The following is a 20,594-nucleotide window of genomic DNA, read 5'->3' as shown; positions in this document are numbered from 1 at the left end:
TTAAGCATTGCCTAGATCTTGAACCTTGGAATGTGCAGTCAGTATTTCACACTGAGGATAAAAGAAACTAGAGTGTGGTGAAAAACTAAAGCAGTAAAAAGAGCAACTGCATGAGTTTAATTTATTTAATTTTATTATTTTATTTAAATATGTTTATCGGGATAAGCGCTGATCACAAAATACCAATTTCTGTCTCAGCCTGAGGAATCATTAAAGTTTGACAATTACAAAGATATATTGCAACAGGTAAGGTTTACCTTCAATGGTATCAACTCTCACTCGCCCACAAACTAATAAACCATCCACTAAATGTCCCATCCCTCCAGAATCTACTCCAACCCTATCGCACCACCAGACCACTAAGATCCAGCAACAAAAATCACTTGCAGATCACTAAAGCCAATAACTCTGCTGGTGAAGCACTATTCTCTTGTGCCATAGCCAAATTATGGAATTCCCTCCCATCCACAATTACCTACATACCATCATGCACCCACTTCAAAACATTACTAAACGCACACCTAAAAACATGCTGGCTATGCCCTTGCAACTCCCACTCTAATATCACCCACCCCATCCAACCTCTACCTTTCTTTCCACTCCACTACCTTGATTATAGCAAACTCAGATGCTCATAAGCCTAGTACTTATTATACAGCAGGAACTTCTTATTGTAACATTTGTTAATGTCTGTTATGTACTTCACAGATAGATTCTAGTTGTCTACTGATGTGCTATGTTCTTCATCTGTAAATAAGTTGTAAGTAATTGCTATGTAAATTGTTAATCGCTGTGTAATCCAATGTAACTATTGTCTGTTTGTTTTAACTGTGGAGCTTTTTTCCCTGGGCCTCTGCTGAAAATGGACCTACTTCCAGTCGGACACACTCGGTCAACAAATATAAATAAATAAATATATATGTATGCAATTTCTGTAGGGTCATAGGTGAGCAGGCTTACAAAATATGCAGTGCACTGTTACACACAGTTATATATAAATGAGTATACCTTTTAACAGCGTTGTATCGATGGCTGAAACTGCTTACAGTACAAAAGTTTGAAGTAAGCTAACAAAATGATTTGTTTCATGTCAGTTATATTCAGGACTGAAAAGATATTGGAAGAAAATGCTGTATAGTGGCTAAAGAGGGAAAAAAAACTCTGTTAGAGAATCCAACAGTTTTACTACAAGCGCTTGAGTCCCAAGTGGTCAAAGATCACTGTCTCAAAGTCAGGGATTAGAAGGGTCTTGTAGCTTATACAGGCTGACATTCATACTTAAACTAGGAATATGAATTAGGGAAGCAGTTGCCACATGTTGCCTGAACACATTATTTGAGTTTGAGCGCGGGAGTTGGTGAGAGTAAGAGTGTCGATAAGGACAGTGGTTGGGAATGGGATATAGGTTTAGGGAGGGGAATTTTAGGTTTAAGGGGTGGGAAAGGAATTTTAAGGTTAAGGATCTGTAGAGGACTTTAGAGTTAGGGAGTGGCAGGGAAGTTTTTGGGTTTAGGGAGTAATTACAGAATTTTGGTCTACGGAGAGGGCTGGAGTTTTAGGTTTAGGGAGTGATCGGGGACTTTATCTTTAGGGATTGGAAATTGAGTTTTAGGGTTAGGGAGTGATCAGGGATTTTAGTCTTAGGAAGTGATCAGAGATTTTAGCTTTAGGGAGGGGGATTGCAGTTTTAGGTTTAGGAAGCGATCGGAGGCTTTAGCTTTAGGGATTGGGAATTGAGCTTTAGGGTTAGGCAGTAAAGATTTGGGCTAAGAACTGAGTTGGAGTTTTAGGGTTAGAGTTTGGGCTCTGGGAGGGCTATACAGTTTAATACGGTCAGTTGTTGGGAGGGCTAAGTAGATAAGTAAGATTAAGCTAGTGGAAGTTAGAGCACTTAACTTTTTGAGCAAGTGGCAGTGAGCAAGTGTGTCATGCATTGTCAGCACTTGAATACTTGTAGTACACCCGAGTCCTACACCTATTACTGATGAAGATGGCCGTGGGCATGGGTTTAATGATTAAGGTCATGTTACCTATTGACAATAGAAGTATACGACATTTTCCTCACAGGAACAACTTGTTTTACACAATACAAAATAAACTTTTTGTTCGTTTGTTGATTGCTTATTTGTTTGCTTTTTTTAATATGGGAAGTGCTCATACTAAAGTGAATGTATTATGTTAGGACGCTCATTATGTTAAGAAGAGTATCGGCACAGAAGGTGCTCATTTAAGGAAAGTTTGGGAGGAAAATGGCATTGAGAAGGTGATGGGTTTTCTAACCAGAGATATACTTCAGAAGTAAAACAGAGTATAGGAGAGATGGACTTATATCTAATGTACTGTATTTATTATTTGTTCATAAGCACTGATGGAGTGGGATGAAATGAAGAAGAGAACCGTTTAAGAAAGTTGTGAACCACAAATACAGACCACAGAAGAAAATGAAAAAAAAAGTCAGAACGGATTTGTTGCATAAATATATGTTGCAATATTGATATATACAAGCATCAAAGCATTGATGCTGTGAGGTTTACAAAAAAATCAAATAACTGAAACTACAATCGATTGTAAAATCAAAGCAAATAGTTTCCTTTGGTGACTGTTTAACCAAAACCCTACCACTAAATTCAGGCACACTTTGAATAGTGGTAGTATTATGAAAAGGATTTTTCTTAAGGCAATGCGTAAAGTTGGGGTTAGGTACAGGGTTAGAGTTAGTTTGAGAATGCACTTAAGTTAGCAGACATTAAAACCTGTCCCTAACCCCAATTCTGCACTTTACTTTATGAAAAACCCTTTCCACAACTGAACCACTAAACATGACACTCACACACACTTCATATGCACAAGCACACATGCACACTATATCTATCCCCATCCCTTACTCTAATCCTAACCTGCAAACATCTGCATACACACACACACACACACACACACACACACACACACACACATACACACACACACACATACATACACACACACACACATACACACACACACACATACACACACACACACACACACACACACACACACACATACACACACACACACACACACACACACACACACACACACACACACACACACACACACACACACACACACACACACACACACACACACACACACACACACACACACACACACACACACACACACACACACACACACACACACACACACACACACACACACACACACACACACACACACACACACACACACACACACACACACACACACACACACACACACACACACACACACACACACACACACACACACACACACACACACACACACACACACACACACACACACACACACACACATACACACACACACACACACACACACACACACACACACACACACACACACACACACACACACACACACACACATACACACACACACACACACACACACACACACACACACACACACACACACACACACACACACAGACACACACACACACACACACACACACACACACACACACACACACACACACACACACACACACAAACACACACACACAAAATCTCCCGCACCTAATGTCAACACTTTCTATGTGTCTGTACATCCTAATGTTTCAGCATTAAAACACAATCCTATACTTACTGTAATCACAAATATTTAATCTTCTTCCTTTCAACACCTCCAGCACTTGATAAAGTGTGCTTTTGAAGCATTTCCAAAGCATTTTACTCTGACTGTCTGTTCAGCACAGTCAAAAGCACCCTGTATACATATACATATACATATATATATATATATATATATACATATACATATATATCAAACTGTTGATTTATTGAAATGTACATGCATTTAAACATAGGTGATTGATGCTGGCATTTTAAAAACCTTACAAAAAAAAAAAAAAAAAAAAACAGAAAAAAGATCACAAAAGGGAAGTTTCATTTTCTGATCCACTAACCACTGAATTCAGGCACACATTGGATAGTTGTAGAATTATGGAAAAGGTTTTCCTAAGGTAAGGTCCTTTGCACCCTCCCCCAAAACACACACACTTTACTAAGCATGCTAACCCTAACCGTAACAATGGCCCTATTCCCAGCAATATATCTTACCTTATCTTTCTATAATAATATTACCACTACACAAGACACTGAGACACAGGTACAACATTAAATTTAACCCTTACCTAGCTCTTACTCTAACACCAACTCACATGCGCGCGCACACACACACACACACACACACACACACACACACACACACACACACACACACACACATTCCCACCCAGTGCCACAAATTTCACTATACCTGAAGGTTTTGGCATTGAAATCCCAATCCCACCCTTACCTTAACCCACACTCATGTTCAATTTTTATTTGTATGACAACTGAAACACTCATGAATCAGAACTCTTGAAAATTTCCCAAGCAATTCACTCTGTGGAACAATTGAAGATTGCAGTTTATTACATACACATACATACAAGTTGCAGTAGGTTCTTCCAAACAAACTAAGGTTTGTAGTTTAAACAAAGTAGCAAAAAGATCCACAGCCAGGGTACTGAATGACAAAACAAATGTCTAAGAACCAAAGAAACTCCATTTGTCTATACAAGAAAATGTGTTTTATTCAAAAAAACTGATTTTGGAATAAAACATAGTTACTTGTGAATCCAAGTGGAGGAGTTCCTTTAAGTTTTGTGGTTTTACATAAATCTGAACAGTTTTTTTTCACCCTAGTCAGACATTCCCAGTCAACAAAAGCAATAAGTAAATAAATCAATAAATAAATAAACTTCAGCCAAGGGAAGCATAGCAGAGGCCTTGGGCCAAGGATAGACTGGAGCTTCTTTGCTAGTCTGACCCTGTGGAGGGATTACGGAAAATAAGTTGCTGTATTTTGTGTTGAAAGGAGAGGCAAAGAAATCAGAGCAATGTTTCTCTGAGGTGCAGAAAAGCATCCTCACTGTAGACATGCTTAGGAACAACTCATAAGGCATTAGAAGACATCTGTCAGTTTGTCCACCAAGAAAATGGCTTGTCCAAGATATGGGCTGCCACTATAATGTGCTGTGAGTTGATGGTCCATTTCCAAACCCTCATTGTGTCATGACAGAGGAGCATGATCTGGTTCCTTGTTGAGGCACCAAACCAAAGCCGTGCTTTTGGAGTGTACGATTACTACACCCTATGGAAGAGGGCCTGCAGCATTAGGAGAACTACCTTCATCTCCAGAATACTAATGTGCAGTTGGTCCTTGCACTGTGTCCACATTCTCTCTACTGCCTGCCCCAGTTTACCTGCCACTCCAATGCAGATGCATCTGCTGTAATCATGACAGATGGAAATGAAGGAAGAAAAGAGATCCAGACAACAGATTCTGTTGTTGAAGCTACCCCTGTACAGATGCTTGTGACATGATTTGAAAGCTCACAGTTTCTGAAACACTGGGCCATGAAGCCGTGACCACTGTATCTGCAATGTCCACCGAAGGAAACTCATGTGATACCTAGTGAGGAGTATCATGCATGGTTGATACTATTGATTCTAGGGTGTATAATACTGAGGCTGCTACAGGTATATCATAGTTTGAAAGAAGTATGACCATCTTTTGTACAGGGTTAACCTGTCTATTGAATGACTTCCTATTGTTAGCCTGGTGTTGGGGTGGCAACATATTAAAGTGAGCAATTAAATTGGCTCCAACCATGACAGTTGTAGGCTGACTTATACTTCTAGGGACAAGCATAACTGGAGCAAATAGTTCCTTGTCTTGGCGAGAATCTCCCATGAAGTAACAAGTATGAGACTGTTGTCTAGATAAGAAAGTCCTTCTATGTGGCACATCTCATTACCAAGGGTTTTGCATCCAGGAAGAAAGAGGTCATTGTCTCTCTCTACTCTTCCCTCATTAGACCAATCATTGAGTATAATACCCCATTTAGCATGTACCTCACTAGACGCCTGCAACAGCTGCAGAGGCCACAGAAGTACCTCACAAAGAGGATCCTAGGCATTAAACACATGTCCTGCATGAACAGACTCAAAAGACTACAGCTGTTCTCTGTCTCATATCGCCTACTTAGAGACGATCTCTGCTTGACGTACAAAGCCATGTCTGACCCAGCTCTGTTAGAAATGCTACATCTAAAGAAATCCCAATCCCTCCGCAACACATGCTCCAGAGACCTCAACTTCATTACCAGAATCAACAGAATATGCTGGAGGGACAGGTTTCTCACCCAGAGAATGCCCATGCTATGGAATAAACTTCTCATACATGTCAAGCAGAGTACCTCGCTGTCCCTCTTCAAGAGAAATCTTGATGAGTGGATGAGTAATAGAAAGTACACCCTGGGGATCACTCCAGTGGCTCTACTTGATAGAGGCACTGGGAAATAACGTTGGGCGGCATGATGCCAGGTCACTTCTATGGGCTAGGCTTGTATAGGCTCTAGGGCCATTAGCCTAGTACACATCTATGAACTTATGAACCTATGAACCCAGTAGCCTAAGGTAAGACACTATTGCTGCCATGTATGTAGTAAACACCATGAGGACTGTGGTGAGTCCAAAGGGCAAGGGTTTGACCTGGCAGTGACTGGCTCTCACTTGAAAGTGGAGGAATGACCTGGACGCCTTTACTATTTTATGTAAATTTAAGTGTCCTGGAGATCCTGGGAACACAGCTAATCTCCTTCCTGTAGACAAGGAAAGATGGACTGCACAAAGACCATCTGGAATGCTGTTTTCTGAATATGAATGAAAAAAAATTTAAGAATAGAAGTTATATATTATATATTACATACCTTAAAATAAGAATGTATTGAGTAATATAAAATTTATTGTTATTTAAATGATTAAGCCCCTTTTTAGACATTTGACAAATGTATTTGATATACTATCTTGAAATAAGTATTCATACTACAATACACATACAAGTATTTATTATATTTTTTTATTTATTCTTTTTTTTGTTTTTTTTTTTTTTTTTATGTTTATTCATTGATTTTTATCATTTTTATTATTTGTTTTTTCTGTAATTAAATGTACTATTCATTTTACTATCACCGCTGTGTCTAATGTTTGTTTTTGTTTTGATTAATAGGATGATGATATATAAATAGCATTTCACACTTTAAGATATCCTTTAGTTTAATTTGGGGCTTTTTTTTTCTCTTTTGTATAAATAGAGATGTTATTTGTTTGTTGTACTGTCTGTCTGATGAAGTGGTGTGTACTGACACAGCAAAAACAAACTCTAAAAGGTAATTATTATATATATATACTGGATTTCTTATTGAAAGCTGAAGATTCTGTTGTTGAGATTTTTGATCTGATTTGATCTACATGTTTCTTGAGTCTTGAACTTTCTTCTAATTGCTTTTTGTTGTGAGAGAGCCTGAGAGTGGGTAGATATTACCACCCTGTTTTCTGAATATATTAGTCCAGATGACTAACAGCCAGTTTGGATCTGAAGTCCTTTGTCTTCTTCTGTACCAAGAAGAAACTTGAGTAAAACCCAGATCCTTTGTGGTCTGGTGGGGCCTCTTAGATTGCTTTTTGGAAGAGGTTGGTATCTCCGTAGAACATCTGGTACAGGAACAGCTGGTGAAAGCAGGGTTTTGGAAAAGGGAATTTAGTAGCCTCAGGATATGATTTCCTTGATCCTGTTGTCCTATGTGATGACCAGCTATGCTTTTGGATGAGTGGAAATGCAACCCTGAACTATATGCAGATAAGGCAGGCAGGTAACATCTCTGTGGTTTTGCTGCCAGTTTCTGTGGGAATGACCAAGGAATCCACAGTGTTGCAGACCACCTCTGCCACTAAGGCTATTGCTGTTAGAGAACCCACCACATCTGTGGGGATTCTACCTCCTTGTTGCTCGTACTTGATTTGTTGGGACTTTCTAAACAGATCTATTTTCATTGTTCCTTTTTTTGGTTCCTGGCAAAGGATCTTTGAAGGGCTGAAAATTTAACACCAACAGCAGTAAGAATCTTATCTTCCTATTCAGACTGCTGCAACCTGTCTTTTACTTTTGTTCCAAACAAAGTGACACCAACATAGGGGGGGGTGACTGTAAAGTCTACCTAAGAGTACCACAGATCCTGCAAGTCTGAGACAGGCCTAATACCTCATTGTGATACCTGACCCTAGTACCCTGATTGCCCTATCTATAGCATTATGTAACATCCTCATGAAAAGCATAGCAATTGCATTCGTGGTGGCCACTTGTAAATCTACCTGCTTTCATGTGTCATCAAGCAGCAACTTTTTCAGGGATTTTAGTATTTTGTCAGCTATATCCCTCTGAAACATTATTTATTTGTTTTAAAACAGTACAAAGAGAGGTGTGATGTATACAAGAGCTGTGTTTGAGTCTTTAATTGGTTTAAAACAGCATAAAGAGTCAAGTACATACCAAGCATGAACACAAAACAAAAGAAAATAACTTTATTATGAAGATTTGCTAAACACACCAATCAGACTACCTGGGGATTACATACGGTATCATTTCTAGATGCTCTTTTGAAGGAATATGGGATACTTCAAAACAATATGAAAACAAATGCAGAACAGCAAAGCTTTCATGTTAAAATGTTTATGACACAAAGAAGCACACGTGCTAACGCGCACACACACACACACACACACACACACACACACACACACACACACACACACACACACACACACACGCAAAACAGAAACATTTCAGTGAAGATTCTGCAACATTGTATGGGGAAACATGCTATAGGCTACTGTGATAACTGGCATTAAGAATCGGTTTCTTAGATCAAACCATATCTTGTTTACTGCCTTTTAATACTGTTCTGCAAAGCTTCTACAAATGAAGACACGCAGACATGCCACACTGTGTCCTAATAACAGATATCCAGAAACATCAGTCTTTTGTTTAGATGGAATAAGGCAGTAAGGACTGACCCACTTAGCTTCTTCTGAAATATTGTACAGACAGTCATTAGGTGCCCAATGGGAAATGCAGCAGTAATAATAGAAAAATATGAAAGTTCCTGGAAAGACTTTCATCTGGCAGGTCCACAGATTAATTCTCCATTCTCATGCAATGGGATTCATGACACAATCACTGCACAATGCAGAAATCCCATGTGCACAGGTACTGCATGCCCTTCTCTGCCTTGCTGAGTGGCCAAGCACTGCATTCCCTCTGTCAGTCTGTATCAGGAGGAAACCACAATGTGGGTCTACTAGGAAGGGAGAGCTCATCATCACCAGCTGCTTGATGCATGCGTCACTGGTTCATCCCCTGGCAGTCTGATCTCTCAATGAGATTGTTTGATGCATGCATCACTGGTCCATCCCCTGGCAGTCTGATCCCCAATAAGACTGCTTGATGCATGCATCACTGGTCCATCCCCTGGCAGTCTGATCCCCCAATGAGACTGCTTGATGCATGCATCCCTGGTCCATCCCCTGGCAGTCTGATCTCCCAATGAGACTGCTTGATGCATGCATTACTGGTCCATCCCCTGGCAGTCTGATCTCCCAATGAGACTGCTTGATGCATGCATCACTGGTCCATCCCCTGGCAGTCTGATCTCCCAATGAGACTGCTTGATGCATGCATCCCTGGTCCATCCCCTGGCAGTCTGATCTCCCAATGAGACTGCTTGATGCATACATCACTGGTCCATCCCCTGACAGTCTGATCTCCCAATGAGACTGCTTGATGCATGCATCACTGGTTCATCCCCTGGCAGTCTGATCTCCCAATGAGGCTGCTTGATGCATGCATCACTGATTCATCCCCTGGCAGTCTGATCTCCCAATGAGACTAATAATGTCAGCGGGTAAAGAAAATATCAGTATTTTGATTATATTCCAAGGGAAAGACTCTGACAAAACATCATACAATCATTCTGAAAGTGATACAAAAATGTACCATCTGTTTCCCTTCTTCTAACACCAAAGATTAGAGTTTACAATAATGAGATGAAAGTGAGGTTATCATGTTGCAAAGATGTGATACTGTAGTACAGACATACTGTACAGCCCTAAGTGATTTACTTAAGTTTCCCACCTTTCCTGGATCATCACATACATTACATTTCCCCCACCCTTATAGCCCATGTTACAACTAAAAAGAACTGAATCAGAGATGGCTGTGTCCAATTAATTGATTATTTATTTATTTTATTTATTTATCTATTTACATTTGTTGACCGGGAGTGTCCGGCTGGACATAGGTCCATTTTCAGCGGAGGCCCGGGGAGAAAAGCTCCACAGTTAAAATAAACAGACAGTAGTTTACACTGGATTACATAGCGATTAACAATTTGATTAACATAGCAATTAATTACAAACATATTTACAGATGAAGAACATAGTACATCAGTAGACAACTAGAATCTTTATCTGCGAAGTACATAACAGACATTAACAAATGTTACAATAAGAAGTTCCTGCTGTATAATAAGTACTAGGCTTTTGAGCATCTGAGCTTGCTATAATCAAGGTAGTTAGTGGGGTGGAAAGAAAGGTAGTGGTTGGATGGGGTGGGTATTATTAGAACGGGAGTTGCAAGGGCATAGACAGCATGTTTTTAGGTGCGCTTTTAGTAAAGTTTTGAAGTGGGTGCATGATGGTACAAAGGTAATTGTGGGTGGGAGGGAGTTCCATAATTTGGCTATGGCGCAAGAGAATAGTGCTTCCCCAACAGAGTTATTGGCTTTAGTGATCTGCAAGTGATTTTTGTTGCTGGATCTTAGTGGTATGGTAGAGCGATAGGGTTGGAGTAGATTCTGGAGGGATGGGACATTTAGTGGATGGTTTACTAGTTTGTGGGTGAGTGAGAGTTGATACCATTGAAGGAGGTACGGGAGTTCAAGCCAGCCCAGTTCAGCAAGTGAGAGACAGTGGTGACTACGGCAGGATGCCTCTGTGGCGAATTTGGCGATTTTGTTGTAGCAGGTCTCTAGCTTGTTTAGATCATATTGCCTTAGGTTGGTATATAATGGAGAGGCATAAAGTAGGGTGGAGATAAGTTTGTTTAGATCACATTGCCTTAGGTTGGTATATAATGGAGAGGCATAAAGTAGGGTGGAGATAAGTTGGGAATTTGCTACTGAAATCTTTGCTGCTTTGGTGAGAAGTGGCTTATTTCTGTATAACGCTCCTAATTTTTTGTGGACTTTTTATGGTCATGGATATGTGAATGTCAAATTTTAGTTTATTGTCTATTTCCACTCCTAGCAATTTGGTGTGTTCAGTTGGGTATATAGTGGTGTTGTCTTTTGCTGTGATGTTAAACTGAGAGTTGTTCTGAGTATGTTTGGTGGGTTGGAAGATGAGTAGTTTAGTTTTGTTTGGGTTGAGTATTAATTGGGCATAGTATAACCAAGTTTCAAAAGAGGAAAAGGCTTCCTGTGTGACTTTTTGCAGTTTGGGTAGGGACTGGGCTGAGCAGATGATGGTTGAGTCATCTGGGTATTGTATGAGTGTGCCATGTTTGGTGGCAGAGGCTAGATTATTGGTGAAAACAGAGAAGAGTAGGAGTCCAAGAATGGATCCTTGGGGAACCCCTATGGAGACAGGTAGTTGGGGAGATATGTCATTCTGCCATACAACGGACTGTTGGTGGTCAGACAGGTAACTCTGAAACCAGATGGTGACTGATTGAGAGAAGGACAGGTTATTTAGGACAGAGATGAGTTGTTTGTGTGGGACCATGTCAAATGCTTTAGATAGGTCTAGGAAAGTAGCAGAGGAGAGATAGCCATTGTTTTTATGCTGAAGGAAACAATTAGCAAGTAAACACAAAATAAGCAATGAAAACAATCTTTGAACATGACAAGATCAGCACACATTAAAATAAGGACTTTAAATGGAAACCAGAAATATAACACAAAGACTTACTTGGAAGGCATTTTTATCACAGGACCAGGAATAAGATTATAGTGCCATGGTGGAACATCAACTTCCTAGAAGAGAAGGTGAAATATTAGACTACAGTCTTTCTTATTTTCTTTCATCTCAGCCCTAGTCTTAAATATGCCTAACTGAATTAATTTTGTCAACAGAGTTAACAAGGGAACAATCTATAGCAGTAAGCATTTTTACTTAAATCCAGTATCCTAAAATGAAAACACTGTAGCATGTGGCTCAGTCAGACTGAGAATCAATGGACCCACCAAGAAACTGAATGGGATCCCATATGGAAAACCAAGAAAGGAAATTCTACACTCCATGTTCCAACATTACATTCAGGTCCTCACTCGCAGAAGTGATACTTGTCTTGTCTGAAAATTCTTTATTATCCATTGACTGATCTATGAATATCATCTTTTAGCTAGTCTACCACTGACTCTGTGGGGTAGCAGACACAGACTGAGATGCCACGCTGACCACTGAGCTGTTTGTTTGAGCACCTCAGGCATCCAGGCGATAACTCTCTGTGTGAACGTCAGTGTATTCCAGTGTCCCTTACCCATGGTAACAGTTTCCAGGCAAATTATTTCTTAGACACACACACACACACACACACACACACACACACACACACACACACACACACACACACACACACACACACACACACACACACACACACACACACACACACACACACACACACACACACACACACACACACACACACACACACACACACACACACACACACACACACACACACACACACACACACACACACACACACACACACACACACACACACACACACACACACACACACACACACACACACACACACACACACACACACACACACACACACACACGCGCGCACCTCAGGGAATGATGGTAGGATTTTCTTGTTCCTCACAGCTTCCATCCTGTCATGGGCATTGGGAGATGCAGGGATTTGTTTGTGTAATGAAAAAGAAATGGAGAAATGTTTCACAATCACCACTTATTTTCATGCAAAATGGATCTGAAAAACTGGCATTTATGAAAAGACTCTATATTACAGTCCTACCAAATGTTTCTTTTTTTAAACATTTATATCTTTCTGCAGGAAGTGAAACTGGCTCTCTATTGCCTTACAGTGAAGAAGTTTCATAAGAAGACTGAAAAGTAAGCCATTGCCTCGAATACAAACAATGGTGTTAGCTAAGGATCACAGGTTAATGACATACTGTAAGGCATGTAAGCTGAACCTTACTTAAGTATACAAGGAATAATGCATATCACAAATGAAATTACATAAGCAACACATAGACATGTGCTAACACCAGTCTGGATATATCATAAAGTTTTCCTCTCCCATCCTCCTACTTTGTCTGAAGTTGACCTTAAATTCTAGGCATGTTAGCTGACAGTTAATTAGTCTGCAGTGCAAGCATTGCAAACAAAAACATTGAACTTACTGTCGCCTACTTTATTTGTTGCAAATACCTCAAAATTATATGGTTTACTTGGTATTTTTCAATGTTAAAAAAAAACTTTAGCCTGTATAAAATTTCTGCTGCTTAGCTGCTATCGGTCAAAGTCAGGAAAGCATATTCTGAAGCCCATCTGTTCCTAAAGGGCAGGTCTCACTACAGGGACATCACTGGACTACTTCGTACCTCACTGATCTAACCCATTATAAAATTCAGTACCACAATTTTTATTCTTTAAACTAACTTAAAAGGACTTGAAAAGGTAAGGTGATACATGCAAACAGCATACCGATAAACATGATGGCCATACAGTTACTACTGCCATGATATTCTCAACACAATGATTGTCTTGAATACATGCCCTGAAACATTAGAAAACTCATTTTGAAAATACAACAGAATGTACAAAAGAGATTCAGTTATTATTATCTGTACAGGTATTAGTGTGCACAGAGGACAGTTAAATGCAAACACACAATATAAGAACAGTTGGCACTGGCCAGAGACATGTAGTCAGCATCCCAAAGCACTGTCTGCTATGATTTGTGGATGATGGTGTTCTACTAGGCGTGACTTTGACCACTAACAGTACTGGAATGTTCACAAGCAGGAGTCAGTGGCTGCATAACTGTGGTTATGTTCAGTCTCAGACAGTGACACAGATTGGTGGATGTGTTGGATCTGGAGTCTTGGGGCCAGGAATGTCATGGAGGGATAATATGATACAATATCTAGGAATAAAAATTAAAGGACATATGAGGCTTCCAGGTAAATGTCTTATGATGTGAAACTTGAAACAATAAAACAGAAACTGCAAAGATGGAAATTATTATGGATGTATTTATATCACTATGTTCAAATTTTGAATTTGCATGTCTTACACCATATATTACATTTGGGACAATCTTTTTGGACCCTGCAAGATAGGACTGTCACAAACTAAAAAACTAGGTGAGAGACTTTATATGGGCAGGGGAAAATCCAAGGCTCAGTTAGGAGAAGATGATGTATGAGAGAGGAAAGAGGGTTTGGCAGGGAGCACCAGACTTAGGTCAATATGTGAAGATGATGTAGCTTGTTTATTATGCAAAGCTACAGGATGAGACATATGACACTGCAAAGAAAGAAATGCAGTGGGAGATACACAGGGAACCTAGCACAAGCACATATTGGAAGTCTGTTGGGCGACAGGAACTCAAAGCTGGAGAAATCCATTTTAAGTACTGTAAGTCAGGAATTTAGTGAGATGTTTATGAAAACAGAGTTGAGAAAACAGGTATCAGAGGCACTTTCCATCAGAGATACAATGAAGGATGAACAGGACAGTACACTGGCTTTAGAATGGAAACAAAGAAAAACAAATTTAAGTTATTGGACAGTCAGCAAAAGAAGGGTGTTATCAAATGGGGGGAAGCTAAATACACCTATGAACTATCAGAAGATAGATATAACCAGTTTCAAACCCTGACAGAAAATGTAGTTCAGAAGGAATGTTATATGTTACCAGTTCTGAAATGGCCAAGCTTGATAAAGTGGATTATTATAGAGGAGAGGGAATCTCCCAAAATGGGCAAGCACCTAATATCAAAAATATATGTGTCTAAAACAAGTTAAAGAGACAATGATACAGAAAATAACACAATAAAGGGCAGGGACACTAGGACGACCTATACTGGAAGGTTTTTGGGAATGAGTATGTCAGACCACAGGCAAAGCAATAAGGTCTAAGAAATTTTGTTTGGAAGTGCCTACATAAGAATTTTTATACCACAACAGTTAATGAAAATATTTGGTAATGGGCAACAGACTTGATGGTGATATGAGGTAGAAAGACTACTTAAAAGGACCCATATTTTCAGGGTTTGTCCAGGCCTGTACAACTTCTTGACAGAGCTGATAATATTAGTTATGAATATCTCATATGAGAAGATAGTATTAACAGAAATTAAATATTTTCTAGGAGTTAAGAATCAAATTGAGGTAGGTGAAGGCCTTGTGGAATTAATTTGGATAATAACTATAGTAGCTATAAAAGCCATAACAAGGAAATGGAAATAGAGAGCCCTAACACAGGAAAGTTCAGGAAAATGTTACAGGAAATACAGAAAGAAGAGGAAAGGAGATGGGAAAAAGGAAGAAACCATTCTATGTTAGGTGCAATAGATGGATGTACTGGCATGAACATATGCAGGGATTAGAAGAAGTGCTGTGTTAGACAGCAGGGAATAGTAAGCTCTGCCGAAGCTATGGGACCTGTAATCATTGTAAATGGATGGGGCTGAGGTTCTTATACACTTTACTGTGGCGAGTATTTAGACGGAAATGAGGGAAGTTAATAAATAACATGGGCACATATATGTGAATAAGACTGTGACATTAAAAGTTAAAGATCGTTATCTTGTGCTTATTCAAGTTGAATAAACGGAAGAAGGAATGTACAGAAACATGTTATGATGATTTGAGATAAATACGAGTTTTGGGTTGAGACACTATGTGGATGAGGGGTGGGTAATCTGAACAGTAGCATAAAAGTGGTTTGGAAGGGCTGACCACTGGTACCATATATTGAGTTATAATTAACTGTATGAATGGCATAAAACAGATGTACATTTTGAATTGTTAATGGAATAATAAAACTTTTGTTTTCATAAAAAAATGAAAGTGAACATCTGCTGCTTTTAATGGCTGTAAAAGTCCATAGAAATTAAAATGATAAATGCTTTCATTCTAAAGAGACAGAATTTTAGCAGACTACTTGGTTTGCATCTAAAATGTCAAAAACGAATTAAGGAACTTCTTAATCTCAGAAAAAGTAAAAAAGAAATTAAAATGACAAAAGGATTCTTATAGGAGCCGATTAAAACCCTTCCTTGTACCTGTCATACTTGAGTGTATGTGTTTGTGTGTGTGTGTGTGTGTGTGTGTGTGTGTGTGTGTGTGTGTGTGTGCTTGTATGTGTGTGACTGCATATATACTCGTGCATAAATATATCTACACACACACACACACACACACATATATATATATATATATATATATATATATTATATATAGAGATAGATATAGATACAGGTATAGATATAGATAGATATTATATATATATATATATATATATATATATATATATATATATATATATATATATATATATATATATATCGGAACTTAATATCGTCAAATCTCCCTTTCTTCAACATTTGTTTTGTTGGCAAAATTTAGTTGATGGTCAACAGGTGTGCACGATTGCACAATTCTCGGGGGTTTGGAAAATATGCCCTTCCCCAACATTGTGTGTTCTTGGATTTAGTAACTAAATAAAAGCATATAAATACAGTTACGACTGCTGAATCCTACACAAATGCACTCTATAAGCACTTATACGAGTGCATGGATCGTGCTATCCCATTCAAGACACTATCCTGCAAAAAAAGGAAGCCATGTTGGTGGTCCCCTGCCATAAACAAACTCTACAACAGAAAGAAGAAACTGTTGCAAAAGAGAGTAAAATCCCATGAGTGGAGGAGTTTCCTGGTCAGCCTCAGGAAGAAGTTGAGATCCCTTATAAGATCCTCCAAAGCTAGCTATGAAAACAAAATCACCACTGATTCTAGGGACAACCACAAAGCATTCTATAGCTATGTCAAGAATCTCAATGGCAATACCCAGATCTGCTCTGAGTTACAGCACAACGGCATGAAAATTACAGAACCAACTTATATTGCTAACACCCTGGCAGATAGGTTCAGTGCTAACTTTACCCCCCCCCCCTCACCTCCTAAAGGGCCCATATCAATACAGGAAGAATGCAGAGTCCCTGTAATCATAACTACGCAGGTAAAAGCTGCACTCTCTAAAGCCAAAAACACAGCATCCTTGGGATTGGAAAACATCCCAGGCTGCGTTTTACATGAACTTCATAACAAACTGGTTCCCCACCTAAGCACCATGTTCAGTCATAGTCTCATATCAGACTTTGTGCCCACTGAATGGTGCACAGCAACAGTTATCCCACTCCACAAAGGGGGAGTCACCACGGATCCTGGGAACTATTGTTAATGCCTGACGAGCCAGGTCTGTAAGGCCATGGAACGTATATTCATGGAACCCATAAACAAAAGCATTGGTAACCTCCAAACTCTGGACCCCACCCAGTTTGGGTTTGTGAAAGGCAGATCATGCTCCCTGGACCTGATCGACTTCTTTGAGGCAGTCACTAAAGCTGTAGACAAGGGTAAGGTGGTTCACACAGCCTATCTTGATCTCGCCAAGGCTTTCGACACCGTCCCCCACTCTGGAATTATAGCTAAACTCACTAAACTAGGTATAAATCCCTATGTCACAAGATGGGTTGCCAATTGGCTCACTGACAGAACCCACACTCTAAAAGTTGCAGACTCCAAATCTGACTTCAAACCAGTGACAAGTGGAGTACCACAGGGTTCAGTCCTGGGATCTCTTCTGTTTGGTATCTACTTCTCTGAAGTACAGGCTAATGCAGAAGGCCTTTGGCTGATGAAGTTCGCAGATGACTGTAAACTAGGAGCCATAGTTGAGTCCCCAAATGATGTGGACATCCTACAGAAGGGCTTCACTGAGACAGATGCCTGGTGTCAGAGCCATGGCCTCAAGCTCAATGCCAAAAAGTGCATTGTCATCCCCTTTGGTTAAAAACTCTGTACCCATAAACTACCACATAGGCGGCAGTCTACCTAACGCAGAATGTGTGATAAGAGACCTGGGAACCCAGGTGGAGAGTAGTCTCTCCTTTGATAATCACATTGCCACAGTAGTCAGGAAATCCTTCTATGTGGCACACCTCATCACAAAAGGGTTCTCATCTAGGAAAAAAGAGGTAATTGTTCCCCTCTATTCGACACTCATTAGACCCATTATAGAGTACAACGCCCCTTTTGGAATGTACCTCACAAGACATCTGCAGCAGCTGGAAAGGCCACAGAAGTACCTCACAAAGAGGATTACTGGCCTCAAACAGATGCCCTACACTGACCGTCTCAAAAAACTCCAGCTTTACTCAGTAGCATATCACCTACTCCGAGGTGATCTCTGCCTAACATATAAAGCTATGTCAAACCCAGAGCTGTTGGACATGCTACACCTAAAGAAATCCCAATCCCTCCGAGCTACACGTTCTAGAGACATAAACTTTGTCACCACAATAAACAGGACATGCTGGAGGGCTAGATTCCTGTCCCAGAGACTTTCCATCCTCTGGAACAAGCTACTCATCTATGTCAAGCAAAGTTCCTCACTAGCACTCTTCAAGAAAAATCTTGATAAATGGATGGGAAATAGGAAATACACCCTGGGGATTACTTCAGTGGCTCTGCTCGACGGGCACAGGAAAATAACTTTCTTGGGTGGCATAAGCCAGGGAACCTTGTTGGCTAGGCTTACTTAGGCCCTTGGGCCGATAGCCTAGTATCTACCTATGAACCTATGAATAATTAGCAGGGGATGTGGGGGTTCCACCACACACACACACACACACACACACACACACACACACACACACACACACACACACACACACACACACACACACACACACACACACACACACACGGTGCAGAGGGGCTTGCCCAGTGCAAAAAGTAATGTTTTATGTTTTGCATGCACTGAGACTGTTTTTTGGCACATGTGTTGTAGCATGTTGACATTTGCAAAGTTGACTTTTTGTGATCAGCATTGTGAACATCAATATTTGGATGTTTCGATGAAATTCAGTACATATATATATATATATAAATTATATATACAAGGTTTGCCTAGCATAGGTCAATTTGTAGTTAAGCTGACCTATGTATTGACAACACACTTTGGTCAACAGATACACATAGTCAACAGATGTGCGAGTTCAACAGTCCCTGAGGTAGAGGGATATGCCCTTTTGCCAGGTATTATGCAATCCCAGAGTTAGCCTATATAGGCTTGTAGGCTTCTGAGCCCCCAAGCCCTTCTGTGTTTGAGGGAAGCCTTCTGTGTTTTGCCTTCTAGCTGTTTTTCTTATAACTAGCCAGTTTTCTAGTTTCAGCACTCAAATCTGTTTCTTTGATCTCAGCACTTGTTCAGAAAAAAAAAAAAAAAAAAAAAAAAATTTCATCTGCTTTTACTGTACTTGTGTTTCTACCTACTTCTTTTTACTTTTGCATCCTCTTAAAATACTCAATTGTATTTATTACTGCTTGGTGTAACTCATTCTAAGCCTTTTGGTTTAAACACTTGGGCTTCGGACCAGTTAGTTGTTTTGCACTGAGAGGGTTTGTGGTCTGCACTGTTGTGGCAGAACAGGTAGCTTACATCCTTCTAGGTTGAGAACTGCTGATTGAGGGCTCAGTGTCTGTTATTCTAAAAGTGTATTAATTCTGTAATTAAGCACTTTGGCTTTCACGCCAGTTATTTTACATTAAGAGGTTTCGTGGTCTGCACTCTTGTGGGAGGAGAGGCTGGACTCTGCCCTTCTGAGCTGGGAATTTCTGGTTAAAGGCTTATAGTGCATGCATATCTGAACTGTTTCTTACTGAAGTTAGTGAATTAGCCTTGTTTGCTGTGGCATAGACTGGATTCGGGCCTGCTGGATCTGGCTTTGTTTGTGTAACTTGAGCACTAATCAGACATTCTCTAAAGTATTCAATGGTATTTATTACTGCTTGGTTGTAACTTGATTAAAGTGTAGCTATCATTCTAGTCTTTTGGATTAAGCACTTGGGCTTCAGACCAGTTGTTTTACATTAGGAAGGTTTGTGGCAAGCACTGTGGTGGCAGGACAGGTAGCTTTCATCCTTCTAAGTTGGGAACTGCTGATTGAGAGCCCAGTGTCCAAGTGTGTATTAGTTCTGGTTTACGCACTTGGGCTTCAGGCCAGTTATTTTACATTAAGAAGGTTTGTGGTCTGCACTCTTGTGGGAGAAGAGGCTGGACTCTGCCCTTCTGAGCTGGGAATTTCTGGTTAAAGGTTTATAGTGCCTGAATATTTAAACTGTATCTTACTGAAATTGGTACACCTTGTTTGCTCTAGCATAGACTAGATCCAGGCCTGCTGAATCTAGCTTTGTTTATATGCTTGTTGTTTGTTTGCTTGTTATTTCCCTGGAAGCTAATTCCACCTAATACGCAACTTCTCAGCGCTTCTGTGGATCGCTAGTGATATCTGCATTGCTTACTGTACTTATTTCCTTGTTTCACTTGA

The 20,594-nt window shown here is 39.9% G+C and overlaps 1 protein-coding gene across 2 annotated transcripts in view; it reads right to left on the bottom strand.

Annotated features, from left to right (window-relative positions):
* STPG4 (sperm-tail PG-rich repeat containing 4) overlaps nt 1-20,594 on the bottom strand; it is a 368,777-nt gene that overhangs the window by 123,922 nt on the left and 224,261 nt on the right. For both annotated transcript variants that reach the window (XM_044060218.1, XM_044060211.1), the window contains one exon: nt 11,901-11,965. In XM_044060218.1, the coding sequence (XP_043916153.1) occupies nt 11,901-11,965 (65 nt within the window). The remainder of the gene's footprint in view (nt 1-11,900; nt 11,966-20,594) is intronic.

Source organism: Protopterus annectens, chromosome 1.part0, assembly GCF_019279795.1.
Source record: "Protopterus annectens isolate FY-2018-M chromosome 1.part0, PAN1.0, whole genome shotgun sequence".
In the NCBI taxonomy this organism is placed as follows: Eukaryota; Metazoa; Chordata; order Ceratodontiformes; family Protopteridae; genus Protopterus; species Protopterus annectens.
This window is presented reverse-complemented; position numbering and strand designations above follow the sequence as displayed.